At 38.7% G+C, this 21,985-nt stretch overlaps 3 protein-coding genes across 3 annotated transcripts; 2 read left to right on the top strand and 1 right to left on the bottom strand.

Annotated features, from left to right (window-relative positions):
- Window positions 1-1,335: 1,335 nt before the first annotated feature.
- Window positions 1,336-2,839, bottom strand: LOC131323698 (xyloglucan endotransglucosylase protein 7-like). Its single transcript, XM_058355549.1, has 3 exons — window positions 2,450-2,839; window positions 2,154-2,347; window positions 1,336-1,979 (listed from the first exon to the last, which is right to left on the bottom strand). Exons 1-3 carry the CDS (start codon window positions 2,747-2,749, stop codon window positions 1,583-1,585), a joined length of 891 nt encoding a protein of 296 aa, XP_058211532.1. The 5' UTR covers window positions 2,750-2,839; the 3' UTR covers window positions 1,336-1,582.
- Window positions 2,840-6,018: 3,179 nt separating this feature from the next.
- Window positions 6,019-10,305, top strand: LOC131326191 (protein YIP4b). The gene is made up of 3 exons (XM_058358855.1): window positions 6,019-6,751; window positions 8,774-8,848; window positions 9,848-10,305. Exons 1-3 carry the CDS (start codon window positions 6,251-6,253, stop codon window positions 10,106-10,108), a joined length of 837 nt encoding a protein of 278 aa, XP_058214838.1. The 5' UTR covers window positions 6,019-6,250; the 3' UTR covers window positions 10,109-10,305.
- A 9,227-nt stretch (window positions 10,306-19,532) lies between these two features.
- LOC131304492 (AAA-ATPase At5g57480-like) lies at window positions 19,533-21,527 on the top strand. The gene has a single exon (XM_058331741.1). The coding sequence runs from the start codon at window positions 19,688-19,690 to the stop codon at window positions 21,272-21,274; it is 1,587 nt and encodes a 528-aa protein (XP_058187724.1). The 5' UTR covers window positions 19,533-19,687; the 3' UTR covers window positions 21,275-21,527.
- The last annotated feature ends 458 nt before the right edge of the window (window positions 21,528-21,985 follow it).

Raw genomic sequence — 21,985 nt, 5'->3', positions numbered from 1 at the left:
AACGGGTATATTTCACGTGGTATTCGTTCGGCGCAACTGAGCCGTCCGATATATTTTTAGATGACTTGGATTGAAACCCTCTCTCTCCTCTCATCTCAACACTTTCTCTCTCCAAATTTGAGCCGTTCAAAAACAAAATAGGCGGCTCGAATGCACAAGCGGGCGTCATGTGGTACCCGCTCGTCACTGAAATATTTTCCGTTAATGAGAGCTGGTTTTGTAAATAATGCAAGTACAAAATGGCATCTTATTCAACTCCAGTTTGCAATCCTCAGGTTCCTTTCAGTTTTCAGCTTTTGTGGGTTCACCTTGGGCTTTTGAGGATCTTTCGGACCGATAATCTCGTAGACCTCGCAAAAATTAATTTTCATGAAAAAAGAAGAAGTTGATCAGAAAGACCAAACTCATTTGTGCAAGAGAAAAAACAGAGTGTTGAAGTTTGAAATCATATTTTTTTGTGCGCAAACAGCGGCGGATGCACTGTATGACTGGCATGTGCCCACACTACACTTCTCATTAATTTACTTCCACCCCTATAGTATAATGTCCATGACAATTTGAATCCTCAGAATTATACTATGTCTCCTTTCTTATTATTTACTTACATCCCCTATTGTCTTTGGCAATTTTCCAAAAAGATCTTTCAACTTATTTGTTTTATATAAAGACCCATTTCCTTCTGCATATTGCAGCAAATTTTACGTTTTACTAAATTCATTTCTTTATATTATTTTTGTATAGTAAAAATAAAAAAATAAGATATTCTAAGACCATGTTTAATGTTGTCCTCGCGCGCTAAATTTTTAGCTACTGCACAAATTCGACTTGTTCATGTAAATACTGATACATGACCAAGTTAATTTCTGACATGAAATTCTCTTTGCAAATATACCAGATGAACGGTCCGGGTCTCCTTACTACAAACACGGGGTGGGCCCAAAAAATTGAAAACTTGGGAAAAATTGGAGGTCACCAAACGCAAGAACAAGGGCATCTGTTAGGTTTAGATCTTGAGTTTGTGAGTCAAAAAATGAAATAGAAAACAAAAGATATGTGATTATTTTTGGCCGTTCTTGCACAGTTCAAGTTGAAGTTAAATGAAGGCAATCCAAGGCAACAAAGGTCCACAAAGGATTGCTAGCTTCTCATTTGTTCAATCTTCATGTAATTACATTTTCTAATGCACTTTATTAGACTTTATTTAATAATTTGAAAATAGCATACAAAATCGTGGGAACACTTAAATTGGAACGGAGGGACACTGGTTGGAACCAATGTAGTATCATTTTCCTTTCAGAAAACTTCCAGCAACAAGCAAAAATGCAAAAAGGAATATAAACTCGGAAACACATAACAAAGTCTTATTAATCACTCGCAAACTTCCAACATTATCATTTAAGCTGATTAATACAGAAAGAATAACAAATTATTAATATTGATTCCAGCTCTAGAACAACAATGACACAAGAATTCAATTGTGTATGTATCAAAAAGAATATCCTCAAGACAAGGCTATACGGCAGTAGCAAAAACAGATAACACTATTTGGGTTTGGAGGGTACGATCGATCTTCTCTGTCAACTTAGGACATGCTGCATTCCTGAGGCAAGCCTTGGGGGAACCTCTTGGTATCAGTGCAGTAATTGTAAATCATGTAGTTGTTCTGCACCCATTTCATCTGGCCTTGGGTCGCGTCGTCCAACTGTTCTGATAACCATGAATTACTGTTACTCCCAGAGGTACTGGAACCACAAGAAGATGCTCCATTAGACCAAACGCAAGCGTTTGCACTGAAGTTTTTATACGAAGCAGTGAACGGGGCTTTCGTCCAGTCAGTCTTCACAAGCCCACCCCTTGTTGCCCAATCCTCAGCATCCCACAGGCTTGCGTATACCCTCATGGCTTGGTATTGTGGGTATGGAACACCATTTGACTCCTCATTCTTGAACTGTCTAATGGGTATCCCATCTACTGAAAATCTGAAATTGAGACCAGAAAATCAAATGAATTATTAGTACAAAATTTAGACTATTAGGAAAAGATGGTGATTTGACGAAGTCCAATGCCTTGCCGCGTCGTTCTAGATCAATTTTGGTCAATGGAAATTGTGTTTCTGTAGACTATTATATATATCTTGCGTGTAGGGTACTTACATGATGTTTTGTGGGTTCCAAAGGATGGAGTAGGTGTGGAAATCTGCAGTTGGGTCGAACCACAGGTAGAATTGTTGCTCTCTGTTTCCCTTTCCTTGACTAAAGACATTGGTGTGGAGAATGTAAGGATCACCACTCAAATTCCCCAGGAATTCCATGTCTATCTCGTCATGGGTTGATCCTTGTGAGGATAACTGCATTAATAAACCCAGATATGTTAGAGCTAATATAATTGGGAAAACAAATTATGCGAATCGCAGTACTATATACTACATAGGAACAATAAAGATACGTACATAATAGGTGGTGACGGTGCCAGCAGAGTTTCCGGGGATGAGCTTGAGTTGCATATCCAATTTCCCAAAGAGGTATTGATTCTTGGATTGGAAGCCAGAGCCAGAGAAGTTGTCGAGTGAAAGAGTGAGAAGGCCGCCGTTGTCGAGTATCTGACCTCGGCCGTTGCCCCATGTGATGTCCATGTCTTGGTAGAAATTACCAGCGGAGACAACCATTGCTGAACCACTCACAATAGACATCACAAGCAACAATGCTGAAACTCTTAAAGAAGAAGAAGAAGAAGAAGAAGAAGAAGCCATTTGCTTGGTGAGAGGTGTTTTTGAGTGGAGGGGTTTTTTTTTTTAAGTGAGAGAAACTGAGAAGGTGTATTTGATTGTGTTTTGGAGTGAGAATATGAGTTGCAATGGTGGGATTTATATAGGTGTGAAGAAGTAATGGGCCAAAAAGTGGGACTGAGTAATAAACTAATTAAGGGAGGGAATGTGCATGGGAAGGTGAGAGTAATGGATGAATTCATACGTTTCAGTGTTATTGTTGAAGGAATTGACGTTGTAGTAATGAAGAACAGCTGGATGAGGGGAATAAATTGGCATTAAACAAACCAAATTTGGGGTTGGCAATTTCTCCCAACCAAAGCCCACACACCGCCAATAAAGAAAGAGTGGGTGAGCCACAAAACACGCGGTTTGGTTTGAGTTGGCAGACCTGTTCTTTCTAACTGCATGGCAGCTTATTCCCACTACACTCTCTCTCTCCCTCTCTCTCTCTCTCTCTCTCTCTCTCTCTCTCTCTCTCTCTCTCTCTCTCTCTCTCTCTCTCTCTCTCATACTATTTTCCATATGTTCAAAATAGAAAGAATACTATTTTCCATGGGTGGGTCAGGGACACAGTGGTCCTGTTGAAAAGAAAATGTGAGTAATTTCACATATAGAATTCTAATGCAAAAGATCACGAAAACATGTGCCGGGAACAATATTTGAGTTATCAATGATTGTAAGTAACCGCTGATCAAGGAATTTATATTTGTTATCTATATAACATATAGTAGTTATTTGTAGCAAAATAATTTATGCACTTGTGGTATTTTAGTTTGAATTTTTTTGGGGCGACAAAATGGAAGTGCAAGTATTGTATTCACATTGGAATATTGTTCCGTCACAGCACATCACTATTTGCAGAGAATTCCGCTGAATATAGGTTAGGATACGTGAGTGATATTATGAGTATGTTTAACCTCAATAAAACTATGAGAACTCGAATCTAATCCTTCTCGAACCAGGTCACCACTGAACAACCTGTCAGTGGTCTTTTAGTTTGATTAAAGGACGTGCCAGTGTGATTATCAAAAGCAATACCTTATACTCTGATAGGGTCAAAACCTTGGAATCTCTAGAAGTAGACATTATACATATTGTAGGGGCCGAAATATCCAGGGGTTCGGAACGTCCAGAGGGTCGCAGACCAATTTAGTATTCGCTATAGATACGTTGATCACTCTGTGGACCCATTCGCATCGAGAGCTACAAGAAGCTTAATGCTCGGCGGCCAATCCCCTAACGTTCGGCAGATATTTCCCAATGTTAGGTGGTTTTTCCCCAACGTTAGGAGGTCGTTTCCCTGATGTTAAGTGGTCTTTCCCTAACGTTTGATGGTCATTTCCTTAACATTCGACACTTGTTGTAACGTTTGACTGAATTTTACTCTCTGAAAGATCTAACAAATATCTAAAGTCGGTTTAGAAGCTTCTAGAAGATTCTTTTAACAAGTGGAGGACAGGTGTGATAAAGCAAATCTCTTGACATATGACGTCATCCGAAAAGTACAATATACACGTGGGTGTACGGCTTACCAGTTCAGCACTCCAAGCCTTGCCTATAAATAGAGGACTACTTCTCAAGGTTTAAGAGAGATCTTCTTCACAACTCTCTTCCTAAGAAAAATTCATTCATTCTTCTTCTTCTTCTACATACTGACTTGCTCGTCGGAACCTCTTTCCGGATGTACACCCCCCTCCGGTTTGCAGGTACTTGCTCGTCGGAGCTTCTTCCCGGAGGTATACCTCCCTCCAGTTTGCAGGTACCAATCTCGGTGGCAACCTCTCATGGCTCGGTAGAAACCTCTCTAGATTAGGCGAAAACCTCTTCGGACACGACAAACACCCACACCGTTCAACAAAAGGAAGAAATGATTTAAGTGGAATTCACCCCACACATATGTAGCTCCTTAGTTCATCTGAGCCCCACTGCCCCAGCGTATTGGATCCCTTGGATTTAACTTCTACGGCTAGCTTAAAGATAGATCTAGCTTATATGTGTTGAAAGAATCCGGGCTCTTTTTTGGGCCCGACATTGGGAGCCCAAAATCGATTCCTCCTTGGAGTTTTCATCTCAGACAGTACTCTGTAGGAACTAGGAAGGTCTGGTTCGTATGGAACTTAGACCCATTCATTCCACCAACACTTTTTGCACTTTTAGAAGAAAGTGCACATTTTGTCTTCTTTTTTTTTGTGTTTATTATTTTTGTGCTAAATTTTTATGGATTATTGATTCGTCTCGACGAGACATATCGGAAAAGTAAATTTTTTTTACCTTTACCCAAATATTTTGGCAAAAAGAGTTGACTTTTTTATTTTGCTTAAAAGTGGTTATTTCCTGAAACATTTGGTAAAGGTCAAAAAAATTATTTTTTCATCAATAATTCACAAAAAATGGCGCAAAACTAATAAACGCGAAAAAATTTGAGTAAGGACAAAACGTGCACTTTTTCTAAAAGTGTTAGGGGAACAGCACCTTGACGGTAGTTGACATGTATGGGGAGCTTAGAGCATCTCCATTTGACTTAAAAACCGATTGTGTGTTAGTTAGGCCCTATTCCGGAACTAAAAATACGTACTTATTTTTTAGAAGGGCAATTTCAAGGTCAAAAATAATGTGTTTGTACAAATAATTTTTCTAGCAATATGAATCTTATTTGATAAATCTTGTCGAGATCTTTTATACGGTGCAAAAAAAATTATTTTTTATTTACATTATTTTTGAGTTTGAAAATATAAAATAAGTATTTATTTTTTAAGAAGATGTTCTGAAAAAGGGATGGTGATGCTCCAGCCGAATAACTAAAATGTGTGGTAAAATAAAAGGGAACTTACAAATAGATGTACTTTTCTTACTCCTAACTTGTTTGTCTCTCCGCTCCTCTCCTCTCCTCTCCCTTTACATGCAAAAACTATTTCCTTGTCAATTATGTCATTCTACAGCCACACTCACTTACACATTCAAGTACACACCAACACTCACAAGGATATGGACGTAAATAAATGTGGTTTTAATTTTTTTTTTTTTTTTTTTTGTCAATTATCCAGCCCACACCCTTGTGAATTTAGCCACTGACAATGTTAAGTTTTTAAAGAGTCAAAGGCGCATCAAAACTTAAAACTTCATGTTAACTGCATAAAATCCGACAGTAAAAATGTGCTAAATTGTCAAAAGGAGATGCTCTTAAATGGTGATCCAAAAGAATTAGGAGTTTAATTGAAATTTCTAAAAGCTTAGGTTCCTTTGTAACATTGAGCAATAGTATAGGGGTTATATCAGAATTACCCATAACTTCGCGGCAACGTTTCAGGAGATCTAGGGCTGCGTCGCGCGAACACGACCCGACCCAAACAACCGAACCCCCATTTCCTTCTTCTTCTTCTTCTTCTTCTTCCTCTCTCTCTCTCTCTCCCCTCTGACATCAATTCCCCGGTAAAAGTTCTCTCAGATCCCCCAATTTCCTCAGCAAAATAAAACCTCTGAAAAATGTCACACGGCGACACAATACCCCTCCACTCCACATCCCAGTCCGACATCGACGAGATCGAGAACCTCATCCACTCCACCCTTCAATCAAACCCCCAAGCCACCGTCCTACCCGCCCGCCCACCAAGCCCGCCCCGCATCCCCGTCTCCTCCTCCCCCTTCATCCCCTCGAATCTACCCCCGCCGCCGCCGCCCGCCTCCCACCAGAAACCCACCCCGGTTCCGCCGGCCGCGTCAGCTCCGCCTCCTCCCCCGCCGAGATCCGGTGAGAGTATTGGGGCCTCGGGCTTCGGGTCGCCTCCGAACACGTTGACGGAGCCCGTGTGGGACACGGTGAAGAGAGATCTATCGAGGATCGTTAGCAATTTGAAGCTGGTCGTGTTTCCGAATCCGTATCGGGAGGATCCGGGGAAGGCGTTGAGGGATTGGGATCTGTGGGGCCCGTTCCTCTTCATTGTCTTCCTTGGCCTCGTTCTCTCCTGGTCTGCATCTGTTAAGAAGGTCAAACACAAGTATACCCTTTTTAATGCATATTACTCCAATCTGTCTGTATGTTTTTATATATGTGTATGTCTTGTAGTTTCTTATCCAAGTTTATATGCTCTTTCATTCTTGCCAATTGGGTAATTCGGTGATTCATTTTTATGTTTTGGAGATCGCTTTTCTGCACATTATTGTTTGGAGATCTTGTTTAGTAAGTCAACACATATTTGTTGATGAAACTCAAGGATAGAAGTGTTTGCTGCTAAGATTGTAGGCAGGTGTCTGATATTAGAAAGACTTGTTCAGTCTGTACGTTGTTTCTCAAAACCAATCCATATAGGCAGAGTTGCTACGATAGTTGCGTTACCATAAAGTGTGAAAGATTCAGGATGGGTGTTTTTGAGAAAGATTTATTTGTTCAATTTGTGTTGTTGTTTGTCGAGACTATAGTGTTGACACTCGTAGCTTATTAAAGCTATAGACTGATTGCAGCGGATTTCAGCGACGAAAGTGTTAGGAACATATGTGAAAGATTGAGTCCCATATCGGATGAATAGAAAAACAGTTGGATCTTAATATACAATTGGATCTTAAGTGGATATGGGTCATCCAATGTACATTGAGTCCGGATGATGTGGTGGGGCTGTGGATTCCATGGATACTCCCCAATAGATTGGCCTATGCGCAACCGGGAAATAACTCACAGCGGATCAGACTCCTAACAAGTGGTTTGAGAGCCGATGGCTGACAATATATGGGCAGATTCTCCTGGAAGCATCGGTGGTTGTGAGCTTGCACGGAGACTCTCGGAGGAGTGGAAAAATCCATTGTTACTCTCGATGTAGCAGGACAATTCCTAGTGCATGCGACAGGTGGCCTGCAGCAAGGTGGCTCTTGTGGAGTATGGATGCCCTAACTTAGGTGATGTGATTTGGACTCGGTAGATACTCCCCAAAGGATCGGGCCTACGCGCACATGGGAAAATCTCAAGGCGGATCGGACTCCCAACAAGTGGGTATGAGAGGCAATGATGGATTCTCCTAGAAGCATCGGTGGTCATGGGCTTGCAAGGAAACTCTCGGAGGAGCGGAAAAATCCGTTGTAACTCTCGATAGAAAATCTATTGATTTTTCATGGGTGTTGTTATTGCTGCTATTGTTGTTGCTACTATTTCAACAATGACTGTTGTTTGATTAGACAATCATTGCAAAGGGAGGACAGGAGGAGGAGGTTCTAGAGTTGAATAGATAACATTTGATCAACTGAATCATTTCCTTCTTACGAATTAAGAGATATAGTTGGCAGTTGGGACTGGAGTATCATTGACACTAGCTCATCCCATTTCCTTAGTTTTTCCTCCCAATTTTAGTTGGGGAAGAAAGCTCTGGGGCCTTTCTCCCTTTGTGATGCTCAATATGTAGCCCATTCGCTCTTTCTATGCAATCTTTGCAATGTGAGAATTACTTGTTCCCTTCCTTGTCCTTTATTTGCCCAAACTTCTAAATCTGAATACGGTCAGAATTGGTAGGCCTGCCTTTTGGAATATATTAATGTGAAGCCTACTTCTAGAACCAAACCGAGATCTATTGAGAAAAAGAGAAAATTTGCTAACCAAGATTTGTCTGTCTTTTGTTTGGTTTAACAATCCATATGCAAACATGGTAAGTGTTCTCCGCTAAAGGGAATGGTAGAATGTTTCGGAAGCTTGTTTTTGAGGCAGAGTAGATTTACTTGTGTGAGTAACTTCTTTTTTGCTTGTTTTTCTTCTTTTTGCCCATCATGCACTAGTTGAAGATCTCCTTGCCATGCATGGTATTGAAAAAGGGATAAAAATTGACAGATTATACACCTTGTATGATCTTAGTGCGTGTAGCACGCCTTGTTGGTGGATCGAAGGATTGTGATCTTTCTTTCATACTGCTTCTGTTACTCTTAAGGAGTACTGTTACTGTTGTCTCTCTTTGACTTCACTGGTACTTCATACTGAGCCTAGTATGTATGGCACTGATCGCTTTTTGATGCTTTTCATTTATCTTCCAGTCTGAGGTTTTTGCTGTTGCATTTGCACTACTTGCTGCTGGCGCTGTGATTCTCACGTTGAATGTACTACTTCTGGTAACTCTCTCTCTCTCTCTCTCTCTCTCTCTCTCTCTCTCTCTCTCTCTCTCTCTCTCTCTCTCTCTCTCTCTCTCTCTCTCTCTATGTATCTATCTGTCTATATACATATATACATAGAGGAATTTTCAAGTGAGGGATCCCTCATTTTGTTAAAATGAGGGACTTTCATTTCCCGATCAAATTTTGAAAATCCGAACCGTTCAATGTGTGCAGAACGTAATTTTAAGGGTCCTCACGAGAAATCAGCAAAAAAAATGACCGGGAAGGGCGTCATCCGAGCAGTTTTTTTTGAACTGTTCAATGAAAGTTGCTCGGATGAAGCCCTTCCCGGTCATTTTTTTTGCTGATTTCTCACCGGGACCCTTAAAATCACGTTCTGATAACTTTAAGCGGCTCGGATCATCGAAATTCAATCGGGAAGGGGAGTCCCGCATTTTAATAAAATGAGGGATCCCTCACCGGAACCTAACTCTATATACATATATCTATATACATATACACAAATATATAGCTAAGGTCGCCCTTAGACCAAAAAAATGCGGACTTTGCTTCCTAGCCGCTGGATCTCATCCAATGGCTCAGATAAAAGGGAGAGACATGAAGGTAAAAAAGGAGGTGGATCGGGGAAAAATTCGTTCGCGGGTCGACTGGGTCTCCTCAGTCGGATCCTAACAAAACCCCAGTCCTTCCTCGTCCCCGTACATACCCACAGACGGGGAGAGAGAGATTTATGCATTATATATATGTACGCACGTATGCATGTATGTATGTATAGGTATATATGAGGTAGTAGATTTATGCATTAGTCGAGTATTAGTTTATGCTGAAATTTGAATGCTGAAATTTGAATGCTTTGATCTGCTTGAATGGAAGAGTAGAGTGTTGATAAGAAACTCTGAAATCTCTACATATAGTCTCCGAATCTTGGAAATTTTGAAACCCATATAGTCTGTGAATCTTGGGGTTGACATGAATTGTCTATGTAAATTGTTTCAGGGGGGTCACATAATCTTCTTCCAGAGTCTGAGTCTTCTGGGTTACTGTCTAGTCCCTCTTGATATTGGAGCCCTTGTATGCATGTTGTACGACAATGTGATACTGAAGGTGATTGTCGTTTGTGTGACGTTGGCTTGGAGCTCATGGGCTGCTTACCCATTCATGAGCACAGCTGTGAACCCAAAGAGGAAAGCTCTTGCACTCTATCCTGTTCTTCTCATGTATGTATCTGTTGGTTTTCTCATCATTGCAATCGATTAGAAGTTGTGGCTGTCATACAGATTGTATAGGCTGATCAAATGCACTTGCAGTTTTTAGGCATTTTATGTAGTGGTTATTTTGCTTTTCTTATGGGATTCTTTTTCATCTTTCCCTGGATTCTGGTTTTGACACAGTATCTGGTACTCTACCATCAAACTCTATCAAACTCTATACATATATGAAGTGTTTACATGAAACTGTTCCATGTTGCGCATGTTATTTTTTAGCCATTATTTTAAGGGATGTACCACATTCAGGTTGGAAGTTATGAAATTTGTCTTTTGGGCTTGAGCAGCACTTATTGTTAAGAGGAGTTTGAGGTTTTGTAATTCTGATTTCTGACTGCATTTCTACCTAAGTTTCTGCGGATGCACACTCAAAATCCAAGGATATCCTTTGGTCTAGATGCCAATTTTCTTTTTCGGCAGTATCACAGTGATACCATAGTATTAGAGTGTTGTCGCTCGGCTGTTCGAGTTCGTTTTAAATTCTCCTTTCTTTAAAGCATAAAAGATGGTTTTATATTGTCAGGAGGATTTTAATTATGCTCTGATACTTGGTTCTTTTTCTCATATATTCGTTTCAAATGTTGACCTATTATGTTAAAAAGTGGTCTTAATGTGTTATTAGGAATATCCAAGTGGTATAGATGCCCATTGAATCCCTGTTGTTTTGGAGCTTATGGTGGTTATGTAAAGGCTCTTGATTTTTGGGTACTTGTAGAATATATTCAGTCAAACGAATCAAGTGTATGGTGATAGAAATTTGCTGAGTATAAATCCCCTGATTTTACGCTATTGCTTCTGTTGCTCTTTCTGCAAATTCCCTTGTTGGCTCCATGCTGTGGAGGAACCTTAAATCTCATCAAAGATTGTGGCTCGTCTTTTGCATTTTTTTGACTACTTTTGCATACTTTTCTCCTTCCATATCAACCTTCTGTTCTGCACCATTAGGCTATTTTATGTAGAATAGTCTTTGTCTTCCCACGCATTTAAGGATACGAAACCAGGAAAGACTTTGAAACAAGTGGTTGTAAATAGGCAACCCAACAAGTGTCGACCCTCGTTAAAAGATTGTGAATTTCACCATGCGCAGGTTCAACCCTGGTCGTTTGTGCATCGATTAACAGACTATTTATGTTAGGGTGACACAAATCAAACCTTGGAAAGATTTTTTCTTCAGGCCATCTTGAGGTTTCAAATGCATCCAAGCATTTGGTATCCTATTGAGACAGAAAGCATAGATTCGGGGTTGCCTATTACTGAAAGCAATGGAATGGTAGATCATGTATTTACATTAAGACCTCACTAATCAACCTTACACTTTTATTGTTTCCTAATGAATGAAAATGAACCCCTAGATGTTGAGAAAACAATCGCATTTTCCCATCTCAAATGGCCGTAATGCTCACCCAAGCAGATTTAAGTCCAGAAGTTTTCCTCCATTTTGCGCCGAGTCCGACTATGGGTACCCACTATATGGTGTACGCCAAATGTGCACCGTCTTTCAACTTGTTTAAAATACTTTTAAGAATTCCTAAAAAGTTTAACAAAGTCGGATGTCAATTCTTCATTCAATTTCGTCACCAAAAAAATCTTTATTTTCAAATATACTTTTGATTACTAATTTCAATCTGTAGGTGGGTGGTCCTCGTATACTGTGAAGGTAGAAGCGTAGGACCCAAGTAGTCAGCAATATACGTACACTTTCAAACAGGGAGTACTATTTACGTTAGTTTACGTGGGCTTGAAGTGTTTTTTTAAGTGTGAAGTCTCTCTCCAGTCTGTTGTTTGTCTACGTAGATTTTGACTAGTATCTATTCCTGCCTGGATTACGTGAGGCAGGTTGTGAATTACGTATTTAACAGTCAGACCAGTTACAGCAGAGAGAGAGAGAGAGAGAGTTCAGAGTTGGGAGGGGTTGCTTACTGGGAGAGGTTAACTTGAAAGGGAGACTTGCATGCTATGAAATCACGAAGAAAAGGGGTTCTCTGCGGAACCAACCAACCTGAGAAGGATTCTCTGTTATCAAACTAAACATAAACAAAAGGCTTCTCTATCACCAAAGCTTCTAAGATACCGTTCCACTTTTAAAAAAGGAAGGTTTTGGAAAAAAGAAGGTACAGTAATTTCAAGATCAAAAATCATGTGTTTAAGTAAATAATTTTTTTACCAATATGGATCTTGTTTGATAGGTCTTATTGAAATCTTTAAAATGGTGGAAAAAAAATTGAAAAATCAATTTTCATTTTCGTTATATTTGAGTTTGAAATTACCTTCTTTTTAAAAAAGAAGGTTTTGGGAGAAAGCGGAATAGGACCTAACATAAATCACATATAATTCGTGTGAGGATAGGGGAGCGTGGGTCTAAAAGCATTTTTTAAATACATCATAAACTAATATTAAAATTCTCAAATGTGAGAATTGAGAGCAGGAGCTCCTACCAATTTTTAAAAGATTATGTGACTAGGGGTTATAATTAAAAAAAAATTCGCAAGAGTGAAGATAAAGAACGTGTTTGGCATAGGGGTTAACCTAGTGATCAAGACTTAGAAATTAAAGATATACTCTTTTTAAGATCTCATATTCAAAACCGATCAGGTTCTATCAACTCCTTTAAAACCAATTTATTCATGACTTTGCTCTGACTTTAATTCAACATTTGCAATAAATGGTATGATTGAACTATCAGGATAAGTTGAGTTGTGCTTAATCTGCCCTCATACGTACATTGTACTAAAAAATGGGGGGACCTAACCAATGTAAGACAACTGTGAATGGCTCTGGCGCCAGTTTTGTGCCTGAAAAAGATGGCCTAAAACCAATGCATGAAAAACAAGAAATATACTGTACTCCATCCCAATTTATATACTTTCTATGAGACCTAAAAAATAAAGTACTTTTAGAATTAATTTTTAATTTTTTTGCACTATTCAAATGATCTCAAATGCATACTTTCAAATGATACAAAAAAGTTCTGCAAGACATTACGAAAAATACAATTTTTTTGAGATCAAAATTATACGATCTCCTATGAGAAGCATTTAAATTAGAACCGAAGGAGTAACAATCATTTCAAAATCCCCTTGGATTATTATAGTACACAGCTGTCTTTTATTGGCCCTCTCATTTATGGCAGTTTTGTAAAGATTTTCTCCACTGAATCAAGCAACTGATTAAGCAGGACCAGTTGCATTGCAGCAGGAGCTGAGCAGCAAACCAGAGTGAAGCACAGAGACCAATTTTCCTTGTGGGGTTAGTGAAAAGCTGTAGTGGGGGACCCTTCTATGCTTTTGGTTATATTCCTTCTGGATTTCCTCACTCAATATTTTATCTTTCCTTAATGATTTTGTTCTGTTTTTTAAACCTGAAACATCACAAGTCACATGCACAGGTTCTCAGGAAAACAAAAAAACAAAGAAAAGGGGGTCACATGCACATATCCTTGTAAGATCTGTTAAAACTTGGAAAATCACATTATTGGTACCTATAGTTTTCTTGAAAACTTTCTTTGGTATTGTAGAGGCCGGTTGTTCGGTAAAGATTTTGAGGGAAGTTTTGGGGTTATAAATAGAGATTTGTGAATAATAAGTGGGAAGAAAAAATTTTGACAACCGTACAGAGATAGAAAGGGGTAGTTCTGGGATTCGTTTTCTCAAATTGAAACTTTACCCTCTCGTGAGTTGAGCCTTAATATAGTCAATCGGTCATACACCATCAATATTTTCACCAGAAAGAACAAACATTTAAAATTAGAGGGATTGTTTTAAGCAGGCCGGTGATCACAAAGTGACCATTGGTAAGTAAGGTAACATTTTAGTTGGGCTAAATATTTTGCAAAAAGGTTTATCATCCATTACCTTAACCAATTAGTTGCAAGTTTTGTTTGTTGTTTGAAATATTTAGTGAAGATGACTGATAGACGATATTAGACGAAATTGAATTTTCTGAAAACCAAATCACGAAAAGTAAAATGCAATTTACCAAAATGTAATTGTGAAACTATAGGGATCATTGCGCAAATGTACCATTCTACTAGTTTTTTTTTTTTTTTTTTTCACTTTTCACTTTTACGAATTTGCAAATACGAACATGTTTTTACAGGAGGAAGTGAATTATGTTCAGAGCATTCATTGTCTGTTTCCAAAGATCCTGATTTATCTATCACACATTGAAGCCCTTCTCATTTCACAATCACGGTTCTAACAAAGGGCCAGAAATTGACTTATTATATGAATCTGGACAGAACCGGGACCCCATAGGGCATGGTGTACTAAAGGAGTGTAGTTTCGGTCCGCGCGAAAGACTCGGATTGCCCACTGCAGGGCCCTCGTTTCCAATGTGGACTGGATAAAGAACAAGAAAAAATAATAAGGAAAAGATGAGTGCTAGGGACAAAGAAAATTAGTAAAGAAAATACCTTTAAAGTGTACATGAACGGCTCAAATTCACTGTACAATACATCTGAACCGTTCATGTATACTTTAAAAATATTTTTTTTGTTCATTTTCTTTGCTCTTAGCATTTCTCTAAGGAAAACCACCAAAGTGTGTGTATGTAAATGCAACTAAACTCCAATCATGCCAGGCAGAAGCGCCATCACAGTCACAGGCCCCATCTATGGTCTCTAGTCTACCCAACCCAACAATTCAAAAAACCTTTTGGCTTTTAGCTTAGCAAGTAGTAGTAGTACTTTCCTTTGCCGTTTTCCCTTGTACTTTTACCCAATGGCCAGCCGACCTCCCCACCCACCCCCCCCCCCCCCCCCCCCCCCCCCGTATCTTATGCCCTTTTTACCCCTCTCTCTCTCTCTCTCTCTCTCTCTCTGCATACTCATTTTCAACATGTTTTATTTAATACAGTATACTATAGTAATGGAATGCAAATAAAGAATTACGGAGAAAATTTACGGAAAATGACGAGGCAAATCTTGATTTTTATCCCCATAAAGTAAAATTATTCACTGAAAGAATATGTTTTGAAAAATATCATTATTATGTCATTCTGTCACACCGTTTGAAGAGCATATTCAAACATCCTATAATTGAAAAATGCCAAAACTATGTACTTTCCTATGGAAAATCCTTCTGTCACACCGTTTGAAAAGAATTTTCACATATCCTATAATTGTAAAATGCCAAAGCTATTTACTTTCCTATGGAAAACCGTAATCATGTAGGGATAGAAAGAACTATGGCCCGAGTTCAATTTTTTCTTAAAAGATGCCCGAGTTCTATTTTCAAAATTTATTTCCTGAAAATATCATAAAGTCTACTACAATACATATGAGAATAATACTCTAGATCTCTCGGCCTCTTTTTAGTTTCCCCAATGAAAAGATGTGAAATTTTCATATTAAAAATAAATTACTTTTGTGCATAAGTTTTTTATAAATAAATTTAGCAAATTAAAGATCTTATAAAAATTATAGAAGGATGTATTTTATTTTTCATCCAAAAATTGCGCATCGTTTTGTAGGGAACACTTGAAAATAGACTGAAGGAGTGGTATTTTGATTACACACACACACACACACACATATAGTATAATTTGTTTACCATCTAATTTGAATACTATATAGTAAGGTGTGACAATTGTGGTAAAAATTAAGTTTGGATGGGAATTTTTTGTGATATGTTCAAAAGATGATACTATTCTAATTGCAACTCAACTTATCAATAAGAACAACAATTTTGTCTAAATTAAGAATACCACTCCTGTCCCTGCAAATGATTGCAGCTTTACAACTATTGGACCAATTAATATTAGTACTGCACTGATTATTTATCTAGCACGTACACTCCCTTTTATTCAGTGTGTCACAATGTAATACTCCAATGGAATATCAAAGTAGTGACTTTACGACCAGATTAAAATAAATGGGTTCCATGGAATTTCGGAACTACAACATTAGAGCATCCACAGTGGAATAATAAAAAATGGATAATCAGAAGTTGCCACATCATCTCTTTGGTTATTCATTTAAGAGATTATTAAGGTTAGCAATACAGATGTTCACAATAGCATAATCAAAACTTGCAATCACCTTTTCAACCTAGTAAAAAAATTTTAAAATTGTCACCATATAGTAATTTTTTAAAAATAGTTTTCAAACTAATAAAAACAGGTTATTAGAAATAGAAAATAATTTTTTGAAAATTTTTATTTTGAAAAAAAAACACTTTTCGGAAAAAAGTTTAAAAGAAACAATTTTTGAAAAAAATACTTGTTTTAAAATAACATTTTTTGAAAAAAAAGGCAGTTTTAAAAAATATATTTTTTAATAAAAAATAGTTTGACTGTTTTTGCAGAAAAAAACAAAATCTTTTTTAAAAATATGGGAGAGAGAGAGAGAGAGAGAGACAGATGGAAGAGAGAAGGTTTGATTATTGGCAAAAAGGTTGCTAGTTTTAATTATCCAATGACCAAAATTTGATGAGTTACTAAGAGATTATTAAGTTTAGTTATGCCACTCTGAGCACTTTTTTTAGAAAACATTGCTAATTTTAACAACTCTATAATTTTGGTTATTTCATTGTGGGTGCTTTTAGGACCGTATCATAAAACGGGTTGTGAGCGATTCCTATAGTATGAGGGGCGGAGTTATGTCGGGGGCGAGGCCCGACCTTTCGAGTCCTCGAGTTTTAAAACTCGAAGTTGCTTGGCTCGATTCGCATTATTTTTGTTTATTGTGAATATATAATAATAATCAGCGTCGGTCCTAACTTTTAAAAGGCCTAATGCGAAAATAAAAGATAAATTCTTTTGTTGAACTATTATTAAAAAAGAGTAAAAAAGTACAAAGAGTCTTTGAAATTTAAATTTTTTAAGAGACCTAAAGTAACCGCGATATAAATTTTAGCTCATGACCAGCTTAATAATAATGGAGGCCGGGATGGCAGGTAGCCCGCCCGAATAAACATGCTCCATTTTTCATTAAAAATTTGTTGGGAAGTCCACTATAGCATATTTGTAACCCACTAAATTCACTTCTAAATTTCATAACCCCTCTAGTCCACTAATTAGGTTTTGGTGAGGCTTTAAGTCCAATTCAATTAAAAAAGAAATTAGTTCAGGACCAAAATACCCTTACCTTTAAAAACTTTTAATCTGATATATCTCACTCCTATAAAATCTCCCATATCCCACTCCTATAAAATCTCCCATATTCACGTTGTTCCCATATCCAAAAGGGAAACAGAGTCCAAACAAGAGAGAGAAAGAGAGAAGATTACCCTTTCCATTCAAATCCCATATTTTTAGCCCATTATCCGTTCTACGTTTGAAATCCCAGCAGTTACGTTGGAATAAAGCGACAAAAGATTCTCCTTTTCTGATACACTGTATATAACGTAATTGTACATATATAACGTTATATACTCGTTTATCAGTTCTCATTTAACGTGCGATACTTACATTTTACGTTATATATTCATTCATCAGCTCGCATTTAACGTTATATGAGTTTTTGAAATCTTTTTTTTTATTATAATACAAGAACATATAACATTCCACATTTATATCTGAACGTACATATATTAACATAAAATGGTATATGTTCTATAATTTTTTTGGAGTTTCGCTGCACAAAAACTTCCATATAACATTATATTTTTACTTTATTGAATTGGTCCACGCAGCGGCCTCAATGACTTTCTTCGAGTAACAATATATGTTCTTTTTTGGTTGGGAGGTACACAAGTCAGCAGGTTTCATATAATGTTATATGTTTTATTTTTTTGGAGTTTCACAGCATAGAAACTCACATATAACGTTATATGTTTTACTTTATTGAATTGGTCTGCGCAGCGGCTTCATTGACTAACTTCTGATAACCGTATATAAATAATCTTATATATGTTTACAATGCAAAAACAAACAAAGAACTTTATATGTGTATTATTTTGCCACATAAATAAATACACACAAAAAAACGTAATAAGTGTGACAAAAAATAAACATATAGCCTTATAACATTATACATGAGATTCTGTCATTTCTAACTCTAAAAAAAATGGGAAAAAAAAGAAGAGGAGATCTTATAACTTCTTTCCCTTTGTCGCCGTCGCCTTCTTCACGGTCGATTTCACATGTAACTTAATACTCTTCACCCCTTGAACAACTGCACAAATAATAAGTCAGTAAGGCCGCTGCGCGGACCAATTCAATAAAGTAGAACATATAATGATCAGAATTTGATATAATCATATCTACTCGCAATCAAAACCCTAACTTATATATTATTAACTGTTCAATTGTGCTTTGCTAATGAGTTCCTATATATACCTTGAACTGGACTCAGTTACCAACATTGATATAACCATATATAACCCTATATATTTGTTGAACAGAATATCATATATAATGTCTCACGAGATAGTAGATCGTATATAACGTTATATAAATCAGAAACTATATATACATATATGCAAAAGCGACAGAACATCATATATAATGTCTCACGAGACACTATATTTGTATATAACGTTATATAAATCATAAACTATATATACATATATGCAAAAGCAACAGAACATCATATAAAATGTCTTACAAGACAGTAGATCATATATAATGTTATATAAATCAGAAACTATATATACATATATGCAGAAGCAACAGAACATCATATAAAATGTTTTACGAGACAGTAGATCATATATAATGTTATATAAATAAGAAACTATATATACATATATGCAAAAGCGACGAAGGGCGACGATCGACGACGAAGGACCACGGCGAGGAGGAGTGCGATGTCAGCGACGAAGGGCGATCGACGATGAAGGAAGTCTGGGACATGGGTTGATCTCTGTTTTTCGTCCGTTGATCTCGTTGTTGGAGTGACGATGGCAATCGAGTGCTTGACGATGGCGACGGAGACGACTAGAACGATCGAATAATGGCGATTAGCGTCCGACTAGAACAGGCAAGGAACGGAGAAGAATGTCCAACTGAATCTTGATGAAGAACGGCGATCTAGTGCTTTTCTCGATTCTTCTACGGTTTTTCACCAAAAGTATAGTTCTTTCTGAAAAAATAATGGTGGGGGAGGGGGGAAAGGGAGGGCGGGAGGGGAAATGGGTTTTGTATTGGATAGTTCTTTCTGGAAAAATAATGGTGGGGGGAGGGGGGAAGGGGGGGAGGGGAAATGGATTTTGTACTGGATTGGAGAGAAATTTAGGGATAGAGAAATTTTAAATTGATGTTTTTGAAATAAATGAAAAAACGGGGCAAAAAGATTTTTTAAAATAAGGGTATATTAGTTTAAACATGGCTATTATATTTTTACTAATAAGTTAGTGGACTTAAGGGGTTTTGAAATTTAAAAATGGACTTAGCGATTTTGAAAAATGGTATAGTGGACTTATGAAAAATTCTCCAATTTTTCATCCCTATCTATAAATCCGTCACCCCTCCAATCTCTTTACAACGGAAAATATCACGAGACCCCAATCGTCTCTCCATCTCTCTCTCTCTCTCTCCCTTGTTCCTCCATCTCTCTCTCTCTCTCTCTCTAGACATACATATCCAAGAAAAAAGAGAAAACATTTCACCATAGTAGGAAAGGAACAAGAAAATGGAGTTGTGGACCTCACTGGCCTCCTTCATGGGCGTGTACGCCTTCTGCCAAACCCTCCTCCAAACCATGCTCCCCCCTGAACTCCGATTCGCATTCCTCAAGCTCTTCGCCCGCCTCTTCAACTCCTTCTCCTCCCACTGCTACTACGACATCACCGAGATCGACGGCGTCAACACCAACGAGCTCTACAACGCCGCCCAGCTCTATCTCTCCTCCTCCGCTGCCGCCATCTCCACCCCTTCCTCCTCCTCCCCCGACACCCGCCGCCTCAGCCTCACCCGCGCCCTCAACTCCTCCGCCGTCACCTTCGGCCTCTCCAACAACGACCGCCTCGTCGACGTCTTCAACGGCGTTCGAGTCCACTGGGAACACGTCGTTACTCCTCGACAAACCCAGACCTTCTCCTGGCGCCCATTGCCCGAAGAAAAACGAGGCTTCACCCTCAAAATCAAAAAGCAAGACCAACCCCCATTAATCCTCGATGCCTATCTTGATCACATAATGGAGAGAGCAAATGAAATTAGGCGCAAAAACCAAGACAGGTTTTTGTACACGAATTCCCGCGGCGGATCCCTCGACTCGAGGGGCCACCCGTGGGAATCCGTCCCGTTCAAGCACCCGAGCACGTTCGATACTTTAGCTATGGATCCGGCTAAGAAGGAAGAAATCAAGGCGGATCTAACCGACTTCGCAAACGGGCAGTCGTTCTACCAGAACACGGGTCGGGCCTGGAAACGAGGCTACTTGCTTTACGGGCCGCCCGGGACGGGCAAATCCAGCATGATTGCCGCCATGGCGAATTTCCTCTGTTACGACATATACGACCTGGAGCTAACCGAGGTCCACAACAATTCTGACCTGAGGAAGCTTTTGATGAAGACGAGTTCCAAGTCGATTATCGTGATCGAAGACATCGATTGCTCGATTAATTTAACTAACAGGAAGAAGAGCAGCAACAGTCCGGCTAGGAACCACCACGAGGGTTTGTCGGCGTCGGCCGCGATGGCCGCCGCGGCAGCAGGGGATCAAGAAGGTGGGAATTCGATTACTTTATCCGGGTTATTGAATTTCACTGATGGGTTGTGGTCGTGTTGCGGGAGCGAGAGGATATTCGTGTTCACGACGAATCACATTGAGAAGTTGGATCCTGCATTGTTGAGGAGCGGGAGGATGGATATGCATGTTTTCATGAGTTATTGTTCTTTTCCGGCGTTGAAGATTTTGTTGAAGAATTACTTGGGGTTTGAGGAGGGGGATTTGAGTGAGGAGGTTTTGGGTGGGTTGGAGGGGGTGGTTGAGGAGGCTCAGATGACGCCGGCGGATATAAGTGAGGTCTTGATAAAGAACAGGAGGGACAAGGGGAAGGCTGTGGGTGAGTTGCTGGAGGCGTTGAAGAGAAGGGCGGAGAGGAGGAGAGAGAGTGGTGGTGGGGTGATGAGAGAAAGGGGGTTGGAGGAGGTGGTGGTGGAAGATGAGGAGCAAGAGAAGAGGGCGTTGGAGAGCCCAAAACTGGGTGGTGGTGATGATCCGGTGCAGGAAAGTTGTGAAAAAGGTGAGAAAGATGACAATGGGAAGCCTAATTGATGCACGAGTGGAAACGTTTTTTCGGGAAATTATTCATTAGTTCACCAGTACCGTCACGTGTTACTTGAAATCACTCTACAATCACGTATTCCTATGATATTCGAGATATCTGCATGGATTCATATTTTTATGTGATTTTGAAATGGTTAGAATATAGGTGACGGTGCTCGGACTAATGAGTAATTAATCTGTTTTTTATGGATTCATATTTATATGTGATTTTGAAATGGTCAAGAGTATAGTTGATGGTGCTCGGACTACTGAGTAATTAATCTTTTTTTTTTTTTTTTGGGAAAGAGAGGGGACTCAGGAGGAGCCGGGACATGAAATTTTGTTGGTGGCCGGTCAGGTGGGAGAAAATGAGAAAAGGAAACAAGAAACTGTTGGAAACAAAAATGAACGGTTTAGATTTCTGTTGAAGTGAAATTGAGGGTTTATCCAGATGACCCATGTTAATGTAATACAGTATTTTTGGTTGATGGACACGTGTTGATGGCTATCTTGTTTTTGGTACAAGTTAAATAATGAAATTAATGACGTATGGTTTTTTAGGTTATCCTGATTTGCATGTGGGTGGGGATGTTTGGCCATAATAAAATCGACACCGTGAGTTTATTATTATTATTATTATTATTATTATTATTTTTTTGAGTCATTATTCTTGATGTGAAGACCACGGGTGAGAATTTTCAATGTCTAGCTTTTTCTTTT

This window comes from Rhododendron vialii, chromosome 1a (genome assembly GCF_030253575.1).
Source record: "Rhododendron vialii isolate Sample 1 chromosome 1a, ASM3025357v1".
Taxonomy (NCBI): domain Eukaryota; kingdom Viridiplantae; phylum Streptophyta; class Magnoliopsida; order Ericales; family Ericaceae; genus Rhododendron; species Rhododendron vialii.
Note: the sequence above shows the minus strand (reverse complement) of the source record. Positions and strands in the feature narration are given on the sequence as shown.